This window comes from Calonectris borealis, chromosome Z (genome assembly GCF_964195595.1).
Source record: "Calonectris borealis chromosome Z, bCalBor7.hap1.2, whole genome shotgun sequence".
NCBI classification, from domain to species: domain Eukaryota; kingdom Metazoa; phylum Chordata; class Aves; order Procellariiformes; family Procellariidae; genus Calonectris; species Calonectris borealis.
In genome coordinates this window covers 70,885,202-70,902,906 of record NC_134352.1, presented here as the reverse complement: position 1 = coordinate 70,902,906, position 17,705 = coordinate 70,885,202, and the positions used below count along the sequence as shown (strand labels likewise).

General features: G+C 38.8%; 1 protein-coding gene across 1 annotated transcript in view; it reads left to right on the top strand.

Moving 5' to 3' along the window:
• GHR (growth hormone receptor) overlaps positions 1–5,344 on the top strand; it is an 88,586-nt gene extending 83,242 nt beyond the window's left edge. The window contains exons 8-9 of the mRNA XM_075137502.1: positions 2,202–2,271; positions 2,530–5,344. Of these exons, the coding sequence (XP_074993603.1) occupies positions 2,202–2,271; positions 2,530–3,492 (1,033 nt within the window). The 3' untranslated portion in view covers positions 3,493–5,344. The remainder of the gene's footprint in view (positions 1–2,201; positions 2,272–2,529) is intronic.
• Positions 5,345–17,705: the final 12,361 nt, after the last annotated feature.

Below are 17,705 nucleotides of genomic sequence, written 5' to 3'. Positions count from 1 at the left end.
AATGAAACAATGACACGTATATAAAAATGACAAAATGGTCTCAAAGTTAATTCATCCCCTAATATGTGTGTTCAGGGATAGGTTTTGGCAGAAAAATTCAGCTTGGATGCCATACCAGTACTGTCCTAGACCGTGGAGCAACACCATGGTCAAGTCCCAGCGCACACATGCATGTTGTCAGTGGTCTTTGAAAATCAACACTGAGGTGTTTTGCACATACCAGCATAAGGACAAGTCATTGAAATGAAAACAATATGGTGCAGTTGGAGCAGCTCTGAAAAAATAACTCAGGCAAGCAGCACTATGCTTTGGCAGAGCTTAATTTCAGGAAGCCACTCCCTGCAATAGCATCCTGGTCCCAGAGTTAAGAGCAAGGCTCCTGATACAATGTGTGACAAAAGCTTGATGTGTCAGAATGGGGCAAGAACAACTCGCACGTCAGACCAGGAGCTCACTAAGGTCAGCACACTGAGCAAGGAGTGGCTTGGTCACAAGAAGATCCTGAGGGCTGAAGCATGTCTCTGATCAGAGCATGTTAACATCTTCCAAGTTAATATCTTCCATGCTAATCATGACTGCTGGAGGAGCCTTTTCTCCACTGAGGACCCTTCATCTGGAAAGTTTTTCCGGACCTGTGGGCCTGCACCCTTTCCTTCAAACTGGTGCATGATGTGGTGGGAGTGGCAATGTATTCTGCAGAAGAGCCAGCTGCACAGATTTCCCATAATGCAAAATATCCAGGCTTGGTCTCCTCCTGTATCTGAAAAGATACCAATTCATATTTTCCTCAATTCTGATCTCACAAGATCTGAACCAGGCTCCCTAGGACAGATGCCATAAGGTTAGGCCATACTCTTTTGAGAGATGCAGGCTTAAATTATGCAAGGCTAAGAAAGGAGCAGAGCGTAGTTTTCCCTCCTGAATGACTTCTCCAGGCAGCAACTGGTAAAATCCTATGTCTGTTTTGTTAGAAGCAGTGCCCAATCCTGTCAGAATAGCTGATTTGTGGATTCAACTGTAAGTGCAAGTCTTAAAATGGTACCCTGAGAGCCCAGCCAGTGCACAGCTAACACAGCCCCTCCAGGGATTAGGTGGAAAATTAGTGGATTTCTGGCTCTCATTGAGGCTTGCTGGGCAGAACTGTGAAGGTCTGCCAAAAACAAAAACAGCTGGGGAATTGGGGCCTTCCATAGTTAAGCAGAAGGTGCCTAAATTTCTCTCTAGTGCTCCTAAAGACTCCTCTGATCCTCTCTGGACCTTACCAAGGTCACTAACAATGCAGCAAAACTAATATTTGGATTTGGATCTACCATTCCCACAGTTTACTTTCTAAAATAAGCAAGTAATCCATTATAAAGAGAATGTTGACTTTTCCTTTTGGGAACTACAGTTTATCTGTTTGCAAAACAAGCAGGGAGGTAAAATGGAGGAGATAGGCATGACCTGCTATTGCTGGATTATTATTAATGGAAAATCATCCTTCTATTCGGGTTTTCTTTTTTTTTAATTATTTTTTGCCCCCTCAAAGAATTAGAAATTCACTTTATGAAGGATTAGAATAATATGTGTTTCCACAGTACATACATGCATAAGCCTTTCTCTACAACGGTAAAACCCTGTCGTTACTACATATTACTTGTTATGTTAATAATTCAGAAAACAGAAGTGTCATAGAGATGGCAAAATATTAGCCTAAATTTTTGCAGCTGTGTTTCTGTTTTATTTATTAGTTCTAAAATAATTTCCTCTTTTCACCAACTCCCTTTTTATGTTCCCCTATTTACATTTATTGGGCTTATGCAAGACTACTGTGTCCCCCAGAAGAAAATTTTGAGAACATCACTCTGCACACTGAGGCTTGTATCAGCTTCCTTGGAAAATTATGGAAAAAGGGAAACTATTGACAGAGCTCTAGGAATTTACTCTCTTTCTATGGAGCATTAAATTATCAAAGACCAGACTCCAACATGGATTCCCACATAAATGTATGTGATTTCAACAAGGAAGGCTGCAGAAAACTTGTTTTTTTTATTTGCAGTGAGAGAAAACAATCATTCTTTTCCTTAGGACTATTTGAAAAGGAATTTTCTAACATTTCAGTTTTGAAGTAATTAAGTATAAACGCAATGTAAGGCTCTCTTCTTTCTAACTTCCTCAAAAAGAACGACTGTCAATTAAAAGCCATGATTTATTTTTTCCAGGTTAAAAATGCTGATTTTGCCTCCTGTGCCAGTTCCAAAGATTAAAGGGATTGACCCCGATCTCTTGAAGGTAATATTGTGCCTTAAAATCTACAGTGGGAATCATGGTGGTAGTAGCAGGTGACAATTGTTGTCCCAGGCAGAACAATTTTGTAGGAAAAAATTATGATGTGGGAGGAGTTGCCACAGAATTAGTTTTCATAAAATAATAAAAAACCCCTTACAATGCTTACATCAGCTACAGTTACCTTTCCTTAAGTTAACATCATAAAAAGCACAAGCATTTTTATTATTTCCTTTATAACATCTATTTTTTCTTGCTTTATAGAAAGGAAAGCTAGATGAAGTGAACTCCATCTTAGCCAGCCATGACAACTACAAGACCCAGCTATACAATGACGACTTGTGGGTTGAGTTTATTGAGTTGGACATAGAAGACCCTAATGAAAAGAACAGAGTCTCAGATACCGATAGGCTCCTGAGTGAAGATCATCTGAAACCTCACACTTGCTTGGGAGCGAAGGATGATGATTCTGGACGGGCCAGTTGTTGTGAACCAGATATTCCAGAGACGGACTTCAGTGCAAGCGACACATGTGATGCCATCTCTGATATTGATCAGTTCAAAAAGGTAACTGAAAAAGAAGAGGATCTCTTGTGCCTTGATAGAAAAGATAATGATGAGTCACTTCCAAGCCTTGCCGACACAGACACCCAACAACCACGTATGAGTACTCAGTCGGAAAATAGCCAGCCATGGCCACCTTTTGCAAACAGCATTGACTCAGCTAGTCCATCCGTCCATACCCAGCTAAGTACCCAGAATTCATTGACAAACACTGACTTTTACGCGCAAGTGAGTGATATTACTCCAGCAGGCAGTGTTGTACTTTCACCAGGGCAGAAATCCAAGGTGGGGAGAGCGCAGTGTGGAGGCTGCACAGAACAAAACTTCACCATGGACAACGCCTACTTCTGTGAGGCAGATGTGAAAAAATGTATTGCTGTGACTTCCCAGGAAGAGGATGAGCCGCATGTTCAGGAGCAAAGCTGTAACGAGGACGCTTACTTCACCACAGAGAGCCTTACCACTACCGGTGTCAATCTTGGAGCTTCAACAGCAGAAACCCCAAGTTCGGAGATGCCTGTCCCAGACTATACGTCTATTCATATCGTTCACTCTCCACAAGGCCTTGTGCTCAATGCAACTGCACTGCCTGTGCCAGACAAGGAATTCAATATGTCCTGTGGCTACGTGAGCACAGACCAGCTGAACAAAATCATGCCGTAGCTCTTCTTTGACGAGGTGTGTGCAGTATTTCACAGCAGTCAGCTTGGGCTTGTATGCTGAAACCAAAATGAAGTCTAAAAGTTTCTCGTGGTTCTTATAATTTTATCTGAAATGTTGCAACATAAAATATTCATCAAAATATTCCTATTGTGTTCTGTAAATATTATCTATGAATTTGTCTTGAGACTGTTTTACTAGCCGTGACTGTCTTGTTCTTGTGGGTGTTGATTTTTGTGATACTAAACATTGAAAGTACTATGTTTAATGTACAGTAAATCATGCATTTTGATAAAGCTAAAAATCAGGTGGTATAAAGTCTAAGAATTTAGTAAAAACCGTGCTGTTGGCAGAGATCTTTATATCAATAATTGGGAACTGAACATATAGGTGAAAAAACAAAAGTAGCTTGAATAAATAACACCTCTATTTTGATTTATATAAATTAATAAAATATATTTTAATATTTTAGTCATAAAGACATAAACATTTTCTATTACACTACACACTGTAGTTCAATTATGACGACCCATCTAAGGAATGTAATTGCTGCAATCTTAAAAAGGAGTTTTCTGTTTTATAAAAGTTTTGTTTGCAGCAAAAAGAAAACATAGATTTTTACAGAGCCATTTTATACCTCCAAAGAAACCTGTAGAGAAATTTTGAAATATTGTAGAAGCTTAAAGTAACTGATTCTATCACTTTCTTATGGTAACTAATATAGAAATATACATTCAATTTAAAGTTTTGTAGAAAACATTAAAATATACAAAATTTTGGGGCAAATTATTCTGTTCTTCATCAGATTCTGGTTAATGCTAATAATACACTTTTTATAAGCAAAATTTTGTTGACCACAGTATTAAACAGTATATAAACTATACTTTCACTGAAAATTTTTGAGAACACATGAATAAGCTCTGGTGACTTAGCAGCATAATCTCTTCACATTTGACCAACTTCTGAAGCCCTCCTACTGCCAAAGGTATCACTAGATTTATTAGTTTGCGCCACATAAAGTCTTGATTAAAAAAATAAAATTAGGACTTCAGGAGTTAGCCAGCAGTTCATTTTTAAAGATGTAACAGGATTAAAAGACTTCAGTGGAACAAGGGAATTGAATACAGTATTGTTCAAAAGTGGGTTTTGTTTTTGCAGCCTAACAGCATCTCCTCTGACCATGTTAGGCAGACTTTCAGCAGGAAAGGAGAGAAAACTGAAACTCAGTGGGAAAGCTGTCTTTGTTCTTACCTATATTAAGAACTTGATGGAGCTTTGCAATGAACTATTACTGCTTCAGAAGTTACCTTCCTAGGCCATGGTTTCATCATAGCAGGGTTCTTCTTAGAAAGGAAATAGGGACATTCATTTCTCTTCTCTGACCTGAACAGAAGTGTATGAAGTGCAGTGAATGCAGGTCTTGCTCGTGATGTCTCCTACTGAACTCACTGATGCTCTCTTTGTGACCAAGGGCTACAGGACTGGGCCCAACTATTGGGTGGGATTTTTAAGTTTAGCACGTACTTTATGGTAAATGTGCATTAGATATTCTGCTAATTTGCTGCTATATTTTTCTAACAGCTACATTATTTAGTTTCATATAAAATTTCATAGATGATAGACACTAATACAAGTAATGCCTATGTGTGTGTTTGGAAGAAGTTTCTTACTCTGTTTCTATTGCCAAAAATAGTTAAATACCTCAATCAAACTCAGAATGTCATTTTGGTACTTTACTGGTCACACAAGCCATTATACGCCGGTCAGAAGATGTGTCTTTCAGTTTCTATTTAACTTTCCTTATGTCAGTGTTTTGTTTGTTTTTCTCAAAGTTTAATAAATGTATTGTCTTTGATCTGTCCTGACACAATGTGTTTGATTGCAGATAATTTTTTTTTTTTAATGGAAAATAGAGATTTTATTAGGGGAAATCAAGTATTTCACATTGAATAAAGTAGAATGCAGCTTTCCTTAGAATAGAAGAAATGCCTAATGAGATCAGTGTTTTCACTGATTGATATGTATATAGTTAAAAATAGAAGCACGGACCTAAATTTATAGATGGAGATAGGACATGCTGTACCCAGGACGGGCCAAGACGTGTTACTACTTTGGGAGACCAGTTTACCTTTGGCTGGAACAGCCTGTGGCTGCAAATAAATAAGCTGCACTAGTTCAAGATTTACACCTACAGTTGAATCCACAAATCAGATATTCTGACAAACCTCAATAGTTACTTGTAGTGATAGTTAAAACCTAGCAGTACATGAACTCTGAAATGTCAGAAACATCAGATAGTCTGTCTCTGTGGCAAACGCCTTATCATCTTGAACGTCTGCCAGTGTGTAACTTGGTAATGTACTGCTGCCTCTCTTCTCGCTCTAGAGGTAGGGAGGGAGCTGTGGGAGGAATCCACCAAGACAAGGGTAAGCCATTTCTTCCCAAGGGAGTCAGGGTGTGATTCGCTTCCTCTACACAGACATCCAGTGCCATTTAAGGTATGTAATTGGGCGTCTAGGTGCTGGTCCAGAACAGCACAGGACTTGTGTAGATTCTGTCTTATCTAAAAGCCTGAGTTATGGTAGATGGCGATGTTTTGGCAGTTAAATTGATCCCCAGTGGAAGAAAACAGCTCCAGGAATGTAAACATCTTTGTGTCAGGTAGGTCTAAGTTACCATTATACTTAATAGTCTAAAGAGCTACTTAGCTGACCAGATACAGGTGTCTGCTTCAGGTGAGCTGATTAGGGCTCTCACACTTCAGACTAGAATGGGAAGATGGACATCTTGCTTACATTCAGACACCAAATATATTTGTTAATTAAGGTGTCTTGATGTTGATGTGAATTTCACCTTAGCTGAACTATTGGACAAGGTAAGCCAGAGAGGGGCATTGGTGTTCTCTTATGGTTTACACTATCTGTAGAAACAACTTCCTCTGTAGAACTTAATGCAAATGAACTATCATGATGAGTAAATATGCATGCTTATACCTCCTGCTTGAAGAAGTAAGCTTCAGCAGGCTTATGCCTTTTACAAGGCTCTAAAAATACCTGAGCTGCAGTGGGAGTCAGAGGATTCACAGCAGGACTTTTAAGAAATGGCAGTGAAGACAGTGCTATGTGGGGTACTCCAGCTCCCACTACTGTTACCTGTGCCCAGTGCTGCCTGCCAGGGCGCTTCCATGAGCTGATCCAACTTTCTAAAACCTGACAAAATCATGAAAGCAAAGTATCAGAGGTTACCTTTTGTTGATTAATGAGTTAAACTGATTGAGCGAAGTCCTGGATGAGCACCAGGCAAGAAAAGCAGGACCACATGGCCAAGAGCAAAGGAGAAAGGAGCTAAAGTGATCTTCCCAGGAATATCTTCTTGGTGAAAACAGCTTCCTCATGCAGCTCACTCATGCAGACGAGAAACAGGAGGAATACACAGCTCGAGGTAGATCTGTGTCTGCAGCACATAGTGTAATGACCTCTTTTGGTGGTAACCATCACCTAGGTCAGCTTAAAGCGACTGAAAAGCCAGCTTGAGCTCCTTCCCACCTCCAGCAGCAGTGCAGCTCAAGTAATCACATGCCTAATGACTGCAATCTGTGTACAGTTCACATGTGGGTGTTTAGAAGAGAAATCCAAGTGTCAGACTTGCAGTTGTCTCTGAACTTTATGTTTTATACTGGCAATCCGTTGTTTTCCTACAGAACACAGCAACCTATTATTTCAAGATATGATGCTTGCCAGATACAGAAAAAGCTTGTATTACATTGTTGCAAATCAACCTGTTTATTTACTTTCACCTTTTCTTTGAAGTGGGGGAAAATATATCTCTGCTTTACAGAAATTAGCTGCAGGTGGAGCTGTAAGAGTGGTGTGGATGACAACAACTGTAGTCAGTAGTTGTAATGAAAAGCGGATGCAGCTATTAAAATCGATGCATCTAGTAAATTGACACAAATGTTTGACAGGTTTAATTTTTTTCACTACAGGCTTTGGTATTTCTTTTGCATATTATGAATTTCTTTATCCTAATATATGAAATTTAGCTGACTAATGATACATTAGCTTCCTGAAATTAGTCTGAGAAAGCTGAGGATCCTTCCACATCATGCTGCAAATTGTGAGAGAACATAGCTGAACTCCCTTCCTCCAAACTGGAAGGAATAAAAGTCTGCAGAAGGCTTAGTGGGAGTAAAAGCAAAGTTGAAGAGCTGACAACTTTCTGTAGCTTCCTGTCACAGATGCTATAAATGATGCTTCCACTACTGTCCTTGGTCTGCTTTTGAGCTCATGCTGAAGGAAATAAAATCTATTCCATAAGAGACACTTGAGGCCTAGGTGTGCCAGGATACTGATTTCCTCACACTTTTTTCTTCAGTTGTAAAATTAACAGAACATGTATTTCACATATTTTTTCACTTGCATGTGAAACCTTACAATATTATACCAGAAAGACATAAAGTATAGAACCACATGGTGTCAGGTAACTTTCTCATACTAAGAAGTTAAATTTTCTGATCTATTTCACAGCAGCTATCTGTGTAGCACGTACAGTGGTACAATCTCAAGTTACAAACAAAGGAAATACCAACCTTGCCCTTCTGAATGGAAAACTTCTTCAGGAACTAATTCTGTGAGCCAGCTAAATGTACTTTCCTTGGAAGAGTAAGGCCCAAGCTTGGTAAGTTACCAAAGACAGTATGATTCCTAGCGAAACTGTGCTACCAAATGAGTGGGTCCAACCCTTCTTCAACAGCTGTCTGAGTGCCATATGCTTGTTACCCAGTATGTTACGATCATTATGAGTACCCTGTCCTCCATCTGTGGCCTAGCTGTGTGGGATTCCTTAAGCTAAGTTTTTACCTATGTGTTCGAATTCTTTCTTTGTTATGGCATATTTTTTGATGGAATCAGAAAGACTTGCCAATGCCTTGAAATGCCATGAAAACTTTTAAGTGAAATTTCCTGAGCCAAACTACAGATGGAAGAATGTGCAATTCTGGGCAAGGACCTGTGTTGACTGCAATTAGATTTGTAAACCTAGAGTATTTAAGAATGCAAAATTTTACTCAAGTGTAGTTCATACAATTTGACAAGAACAGACCAGCCAAAGAATGACCTTTTTATTTTATGAAAAGCTCTAGGGACACAAAGTATCTTGTTTTTATAGTGTAAGTAATGGCAAGTTGTGTCACTTTCTTCAGAATGTGATTAGTATTAATTAGCTGATTTCTACCAATCACCGATCAATCAATTGTAACAACCTTCTGAATTTACTTCATTGAGGCATGTATTAAATGACTATTTAGAAGCAAAACGCATGCTTTTAGCCTGGCACTGAGAGTTGAGCACTGTCACAAACAGAAATACAAGAAAATCGAAGCATATGTGCCTTTACAAGTTGTCTTCCTGCTTCCATAATGTAGTAAATGATGCTTTAGACACAAGCATTTGTTCTCACAAGACTATGCCCAACTGTTTAACTTCCATAGAAGAAGGGCTAATAATCAATGGAGGGAAAAGTAAGAAACAAAAGAAAACAAACCAAATCCGGTCCAAATGGAGTCCTTTGGGTAGGATCAATTAGACAAGATTTGATAACCTCTGGAAAATATAGTCCCTAACAAAGCAGTATGTTCTTATGGTGTACTAGATGTATTTAAGAAAATATGCTCCTTGCCAATCTGACACATATGCACACATTCGTGTGGTTCAAACACTCACTACCACCCTAATTTTTTTAGGAATAGAAGAAAACTAGGTCAGAAGTTCAGCATTACTTTAAAAGTACAAGAGATCCAAAATTACAAATAAATTATAAGAATATAATTGTTATAATTGTGCTTAAAATTGAAATTAGAGCAGTTTGACCCATCAGTATGTCAACAACAAGATAAATCTGATGTAAATGGGAAAGCAAAGGAATGCAGGCTAGGTTACTTAAGAACCCATGGAAGCAATAAAATTACTTCTCTTGACTTCATCCTTCTTTCTCTATTGCTCTTCATCCCTAAGGTTCATCAGTTGTCTTTGTCATATCCTATTTAAACTGGACAGAATATCTCTCTCTTAAATGCTTCCAAGCAAAGAATGTTTTTTGTAGGCTCGCACTGTGGTTTGCAGGACAGAGCTTTAGCATAGTTGGAATACTGACATGGCTGCAGTATAAATAGTAAACAGTAATTCGTAAAGTGAAAATCTTTTGAGGGGAAAATTATTCTAGTGACTTCAAATTTTACAGAAGAAAATCATCAAAATCCACAATCTATTTCAGTTCTCTCTGAAACTGACTCCAATATGAGTACACTCTAATGAAGAATACTTGACTACTGAAGAACTCAGGGCATAAGAATATCTGAATCTGCCTGAAGATAAACACTTTCTTCCCTGTAGCATAGATTAAACTTTTGTATTAATGTAGTTAAATTATTTAGTCTAGGTATGTGATTTCTGTTTAGGCATGGGTACGTATGTATATGCTTGAGAAAATTTAAACAAGGTCAACATAAATGAGCATCTGTGTTTAGACAAAGAGCAAACAAGCTGTGCTACAAATTAATGTTGTCACTCCTGCTTGGGTGATGGTTGAGACTTTTAAAACAAAAATATTGTTCTAACCAGCTAAATGACTGCAAAGGTCTCTTAGGCTCTAATGACATATGAGGGGCTTTTTTCCTCTTGGAAACAGCATGTACCAGTCTGTCTGTGCAACAAAGTGCTGGAACATGCTGTCTACCTTCAATTACCATATGGCTAAATATTTTATTAAAAGTTATGCTACAGATGAACATAGGCTTTTCCAGACAAAAACCTGTAGACAGCATGATACCGTGAGCTGGTTTTCCATTTGTAGTAATTTAGGAAGTTATTTCAGAAGGCAAACCATTTTAAGTTGAGCATGTGGTACAGCTAACACAGAAGATTGTATGATTTTTAGATCTGACCCTAATGACCCTTCTGGAGATTACAAAATCCAGGTTTTTACAGAGTCACAGAATGATACACATTTTAGAAGATTTCATTTCCAATTTACCTAGTGTTTACCTTCCTGTTATTTTAGTTCATCCTGCATCACAGAACACTCCTGCTGAAATACAAGAATATGGAATTCATATAAGCAACATCAGAAATTTACTGCCTACCAATGTCCTGTTACAAATAATTAAACTTGTATTTTGATACATACCGTAAACACTAATGCTAAGCCATTATTTTTCCAATTATTGAAGCTATAAAGCAAAGATTCGGTCATCCTTTGCCAAGCAAAAAGACACAAGCACAGAGGAAAAAAATACATTGTGGAAGAACATTTCTGTTCTGTTTCTGAACGAAATAACAGCTCAAGCACATGCTGAAACTAAGTGGCCTTTTATGTTGTTTGATGGCTCCAATTATGAGGATAAGGTCACAAACGTAGTCGTCTTTTTTCTTTTTTTTTCTAAAACCTCCCACCCCAAGACTTAGGTTACAAACATGCATGAGTGATGGTAACATACAATCAACTATTTTTACTGAGGTTACTTTAATGGCTACAGATACTGCTTTAACGAATATATTTGCCTACACACATATTTATTTATATATTTAAATATCCATATTTATGTGTGTTCTAATACATTAATCTACTTAATAAACATGTATTTGTATGTATTGGTGTATATTTGTATATTTTCATCCTTTGGACAAATACAGAACATTTTGGAGAATGCAACAGAAATGGGTGCTTCTATACCCTCCTGACAGCTTTCATCTCCTAAAGCAGAAAAATAAATCCTTTTAGCAAAAGGAATACAACATCATAGCAAACAGCATGCTGATGCCCCAAGATGCATGATAGTATAATTTATCCCCCATCTTACTAGCTACCCTGCAGCCAGACACTAAAGTATGTTAAACACTGTGATGAGTGCCCTACCAGTCTAGAGCAGGTTAAAACCTATGCTCTTCCTTTCATGTGCTCTTCAGAGTAAGAGGAAAACAACCATTTTGTAAACTGAGTTGAATCTTGCAAACCTTAACTTAAATGCAGCTGATTCATTCCTCTGATATGGCTGGGGTTGTAAGGAAGGGTATTAAAGACCATAAAAATGTAATAATAACATGAAGATCAGCAAAAAATTACTCAACCTTATGCCTAACCATGAGATATTAAACATCCACAGATTATGCTGTTTGTGAGAAACAGAATAGGAAACATGGCTGGGGCCGCCATGCCATAGGTCTTTGGCACAGAAGTTTCTCTTACAGGTTTGCTCATAACAGCAATAAAAGCCATTTGTGTTTTCCATTTGTGTTAGAAACCCTCTGTAGGTCGCAGTGTGTTAAGACAGCAGCACCCTGCTGGTTTCTACCACAAAAGACCTCCCTACTTGCCTAATACACGGTGGATGTCAGACATTTTTCCAGTGACCACCAGACTCTAGAGCTGTCTTGCCAGAGAAGTTACTACCTTATAAAAAGGCAAAAAAATAGAATGAACTCTAAATGAACTATACGAGAAAAACTCATCTTTTGGAAGTTTGCAGTACTAAACTGCTTACTAGTTTAGCAGCAATATTTTAAAAGTTAAAACAAAAGAAAATTTGCTAACTGCTAAACCTATTTTAAGTTAAATGTTCTGTCTTAGGGATTTTTTTGTTCTGTGGATTTCTGTGTCAAAATCTGTCATACGTTTTTCCCTTAAAGGTTTTTTTTTCTGCTTTTTTTTCCCCAGAATGGTCATAGTAATCACCTTCCCACTGGTTAAATGACATATTTACATATGGGTCATTTAGCATAGCATTACTGCAAATATAACATATGGCCACAGGGTAACATTTTTGCCTAATCATGAGAATTGGATTTCAGTCTTCATTCCCTGTCTTCCTGTGATCTATAAAAAAAAACCACCACTAAATAATTACCACAAAAAACAGTCTGTGCAATACGCTGTGGTTTACTGTTCATTAAAATCCTCACCACTCAGAGTTTATGGGATTTTTTAATCTTTATAGCAATCAACAGTGATTGTGCACCTTTTTCTGGGTCTAAGACGAGCACTTATTGCTGTGACGTTTCACTTTGACTAAAACATTGATCTAGTCTTCTCCAACAAGTAACTTTATTAAACTTGGAATCTTTTTCTTTAAGTACCAACCCTTTGAACAGGTTTTGGCAGTGCTGCAGTTTTCAAGGACAACCGGAAGTGTGTAACAGATTTTGTAAAAATTGGTCAGTGAAGCTGGGAAAGTGCGCTAGAAGACACAAGCAGCATGTACTGAGTTCACTGGAAGATGACAGGAGTGCCTCTTTCCCTATTAGTATCCATCATCATAACACACTTGGTGTTTCAAGTCTGGTCAATGGCTATGACAGTCCTTTCCCTATTTGTATCTCAGCTGCAGATCTTCTATCCACAAAAATTATTTTCATCACTTTGTCTACGATTATATCCCAGTGGACACCAACCCTCAGACATTCTGATAAAGTAGGTCCTGCCAACAGCATTTGTGACCATGACTGGTAGGTTGTTATTTCTCTGGACATGCTCAGGCATGCAGGGTCCTGCATGCTCCCATGGCTTCTGATCTGCATGGCAGGCAGTTCTGCTCTTGAGGACAGCATCAATAAGCATTCAAGATGTAACATCTTCCCTCTCCATTACAAACAAAACCAGACCGTCTGAGAATGCTACGGCATATTTAGCATTTCTGAGAACAAGTCCATTTATTCTAGCACGCAGATGTGGCTCTAGAAATGTAATTCTACAGCCTGTTTCTGAAAAAATCTATGTCCATAAAGTAAATTAACAGTTGTTTCTGTCTAAGTCCATGCCTGTAAAACAATTCCTCTTCAGATTGCGCCATAAGACAACCTTCTCCTTGAACGTATTCCAAACTCGACACAGCCATGAGTGACCCATTCTAGCTTTGAAGCTGGCCCTGCTTGGAGAAGGGGTTTAATCCACGCAAGCTCTAGAAGTGCCTTCCAAACTAAATTATTCAGTGAGTCTCTTAAGTGTTACAAATAGTCACTCACCCAGCACTGCTAACCCCGAAACCTAGTTATGATCATTTAAATGACAAAATGGTTAATGTTTTTCTGTGAAGTTTTCAGCAAGGGTATCTAGCTAAGAAGCCTATTCTACAGTTACAACACTTACTGATAGGAAGCCAATTGCTGAAGAGTCCCCACTGCCTCAGCACAGTTTGTTTCCATGGTAAGGCAGGATATTAAACCTTACATTAGCAATCCTAGCAGAATTAAAAAGAGGTTGGTATGTCCTGGTCATCAACTCAACTTTAGCCTAGAAAAGAAGCAATTTACACCTAGTAAGGTGGGAAGAAGCTATAGGAGGGGAAGTTGTTTTGTTTTCCTGTGGGACCCCAGGGCTTGGTTGCCTCTGATTTCACGGCGATTTCATTCAGCAACCCAGTGGGTCCCTATCAGTCCTACATGTCTACTTTACAAAAAAAGCCTGGCAGGATACTAAATATGTTAGGATAGGGTAACCTTGACAGGACTTGCTATCAAATTTCAGTAACAGAAAAAAAAAAAATGTAACTTGCTCCTTTTCATATTTTAGCAGAAGCAATCAATTTCCCCGCCTACCCAAAGCAGCGGCACAGCCCTCAGTCACCACCAGCACCGCAGCAGGAGCCGCATACTCTGCCCACATGAAGCAGCCTGCCCGCAGAGCGGACAACATCCCGCTTGTAGTACTGACCTCCAGCTCAGCAGCCTCGGGGTGTGCGCCCGCACTGAGGTGGATGTCTTGGGAACTTTCCTCAGAAGCCCTTTGTGGTAATTTCCCTCAGAAAAAGGAGTGATAAGCCAGGGAGTATCACTGCTCGGTAGCCATAGTTACACGCACAGTATAAATACCGAGAAACCAGCACTAAAGGGAATCGATCGGTCTCTCCGTCACTCACAGAAGCACTGCCACCAACGCCTATGTGTTGCTGTTCAAAGGAACGTTCATTCTCAGATGAAGTCCCTCCTCAGCTGATGTTAATGTCGATGCGAAAAGCCATTTGATAATTCACATGCTACACAGAGGAGTGAAATCAGGGCCTCAACAGGTGCTCTGCTGAGGTTTTTGGAGAGATGGCGAGTGGTGGCGCTGCCCTTGGGGTTATGCCAGGACAGCATCGGGGTCCACTGCCCCCAATTCCCCGTCACCCTGTCCCCAAGGAGACGTTTATCCCGTGGAGACTTCGTGAGAGGCGCCGAGAGGCCACCAGCGACCCCTGCTCTCCCCTCAGCGCACCCCCTCACCCCTGCCCGCAGCCGCAGGGCAATGCGGAGCAACTCCGTCCAACCGCGGGCATGCGGTCGAGCCCACCAGCGGGCCGGCGGGGAGGGGGGCGAAGCAGTCCCCACAGGGTCGGTAGTGGTACGCTCCGCGCGGTGGGGCTGTTTTCCCGCCTTTGGGTGCGCGCGTGCCGGTTCTCCTCAGCTAGCTGTGGGGGAGCGGGACAGGGCGAGGTGGGGTTGTCTTGTCGCCCGTGTCGGGAGCGCTGTCACCCTGCTCCTGATACGGAGCTGCCCACGCACTGTGGAGTAAAAGGCAGTGCTTTGAGTGACTTGTGCCCCTGAGACTGTGAGAATGTCTTACTTCTACCCTTACTTCTACCTACTTTGTGTAGCCAAACTGCAGAGGTGGGAGAGGGAAAGAGGGTCGCTAGGACTCATGGGCGTTGTCGGTGGGGTTTGCAGTGGTGCAGCTGGTGCTTCTGTCCTGTTGCAGTTGTCTGTGAAATCGGATGAGCGGATGGGATTCACCCCGCTTGTGGGTGCTACTTGGGTGGTCATAATTTTGATCTGTTAAACCATGTTTAAATGCGCTCAGGGTCTTCAAAGAGGAGTAATTAAAGCAGGGTTATTGTCAATGCAAATGTCAGGTGCCTATCTTAAAGAAGGGTGGAGTTCAGAAAAATGATGAGACTATTTGAAGTGCCTATTATTGCATAATTACTGTATTCAATTGAGATATGCAGTTAAAAATTGATATCTACTTGTTTTATTTTGGTTATAAATACAAGTTTCACTGTTAGCAAAAATGAAACCTTACATTCGGAAATCAGATCATCACTGTTTCATGAAGCAAAAATGAAATCTTAAATTCCAAAATCAGATCATCAACTACAATACTTAAGAAAGGATACTGAGAGAGCATGGACGACAAGGGGCTAAAGAGAGATTAAATAAAGCTGTCAGTTTTATGACAGTCAAAAATACATTTTAAATGTTTAATTTTCCCCCTAGTGAAATAAATATCATAGTTCAAAACAGTGGTGGGAGGCTTAACAAAAATGCCTTTGGAAGACATAACATATATAATAATAATATACACAAAAATAAAAGTGATGAGTTTTCCTGCTGGAAAAATACCACATTAGTAATACAACATATTATTTTTCATTTACTGTTTCAGTTCAGCAGTTTTATTCCCAGTGGCACTGTTGCCTAATGCTGCCAAGTGCTGAGCGCATCCTGTCTTCTGAGAGAACAAATGGTGCCATGGAATAAGAAAACACACAAACAAAACAGCACACAACATGGCAGGTCCCTGAACTCCCATCCTCAGTCAAAATTTAGAGGGCAAAACAGAGTTTTAAGAGCATGATGAAAAGAGATGGTGATTGACAAACAGATAAGATACTGCCCATGATAAGGACTGGAAAGATCAGGGCTTAGCGTTCATAGTGTACATTTAGATTATCAGCTAATAGAATATTAAGATATGTAATTATTTTACAAAATTGAATGGCCTGAATAAATATTTTAAGCTCCATTTTAACAAATCATTGCATTGTAATAACAGTTGTCATTAAGATTGCTAACTTAGTAAAAAATCACTAATTTAACTTAGAAGCATTAGTTCTTTCATGTTGCATATATTCTCAAAAATTGTTGATTTAAAAAAAAAAAAGTTAATTAGCTTTGGCTAATTAATTAGTTTTAGTCCCTCTGAGGAAACAGTGGATACAAGAGAGAAATGAGTATTAAACACACAGAACCATTATCTTTATCTTACTGCTTTGATAAAGAAGTTACACACACGTAAAGACTTGTAAATATTGAATGACTGAGAAAATAATTCAGTTATCTAATTTTGGCTCCTGCTTAGTAGTTGTTCATTTACATATCTATTTCCACCTAACTTTACTCTAAGTATTTCTGTCTGGAAACCCATTCAGTTTCTGGGTAGTGCACACATTCTAACTTCTGGTTCATCTCTCTCATTGCAATTTTTTGTTATTTGTAAAAAGACGGTTCATACATTGCCACATAGAAGTGATGATTTTTTCTGGAATACATGGCTTATCTGGTATTGGAATTTTTGTTTCATGGAGCCTGATGTTTAGAGATAGTTTCAATATTGTTAGAAGCATTCATATTGTGTCTTTCAGATCCATCTTGCAAATGTATGTTGAAGATTCTGTAAGTAGAACTTCTGCTAAAAATAGGAATTGTGTTGATAATATGGAATTATATGGGTGCTTTTCAAAATACTTTTTACTCATACAGTAAGGTTTATGTGCTGCAGTGTCTCATCACTGATATTAATGCAAATTTTTTATAAGAAAATGTGTAAGTAACTTGAAGTCTGAGTAGTTAAGTATTAGACCATCTACACAGGTAAAAGGTCTAGATCCTTCATTATTGTGTGCCTAGTAAAATCTCATTTACTTAAATAACATTTTTTAAGTTCATCAAACTTCACAAAATTTCATCTGTTACCTCTAAAATATGCACAGTAGAGAATGAGTAATTGTTTCAATTGATTGAATTTCCTACTCTTTAAAACGAGGACAGGAAGACCAGTCTGTTTTAGCAGCGTATCTAAAGAGAAATTGGTCATATGTTTTAAAAGCATCCTACATGCAGACCACTAATATATTTAGGTAAAATTGCATCATTGTGTCTATGGAAGTGGATTCAGGGTTATTTTTTAATTGCAGAAAAAAATTCCAAATTCAACTATATCATCTAATAGTTTCATAGATTTTGCTTGGGCTTCCTGACATTCATTGTGTTTCGTAGAAATGAAAGATCTAAGGTTGAAGTTTAGCTTCACATGCAAAAATAGTTTTAATTTTTAAAAAAAGTGTTCTTTGCTCTGCTTGCATTTGTGCATATGAAGTCTTCTGACACAGTATGAATGAGAAATATATTAATTCATAGATCTACTTTTTATATATACAGTGATCACTGGATTATATGTTACAGAAATAA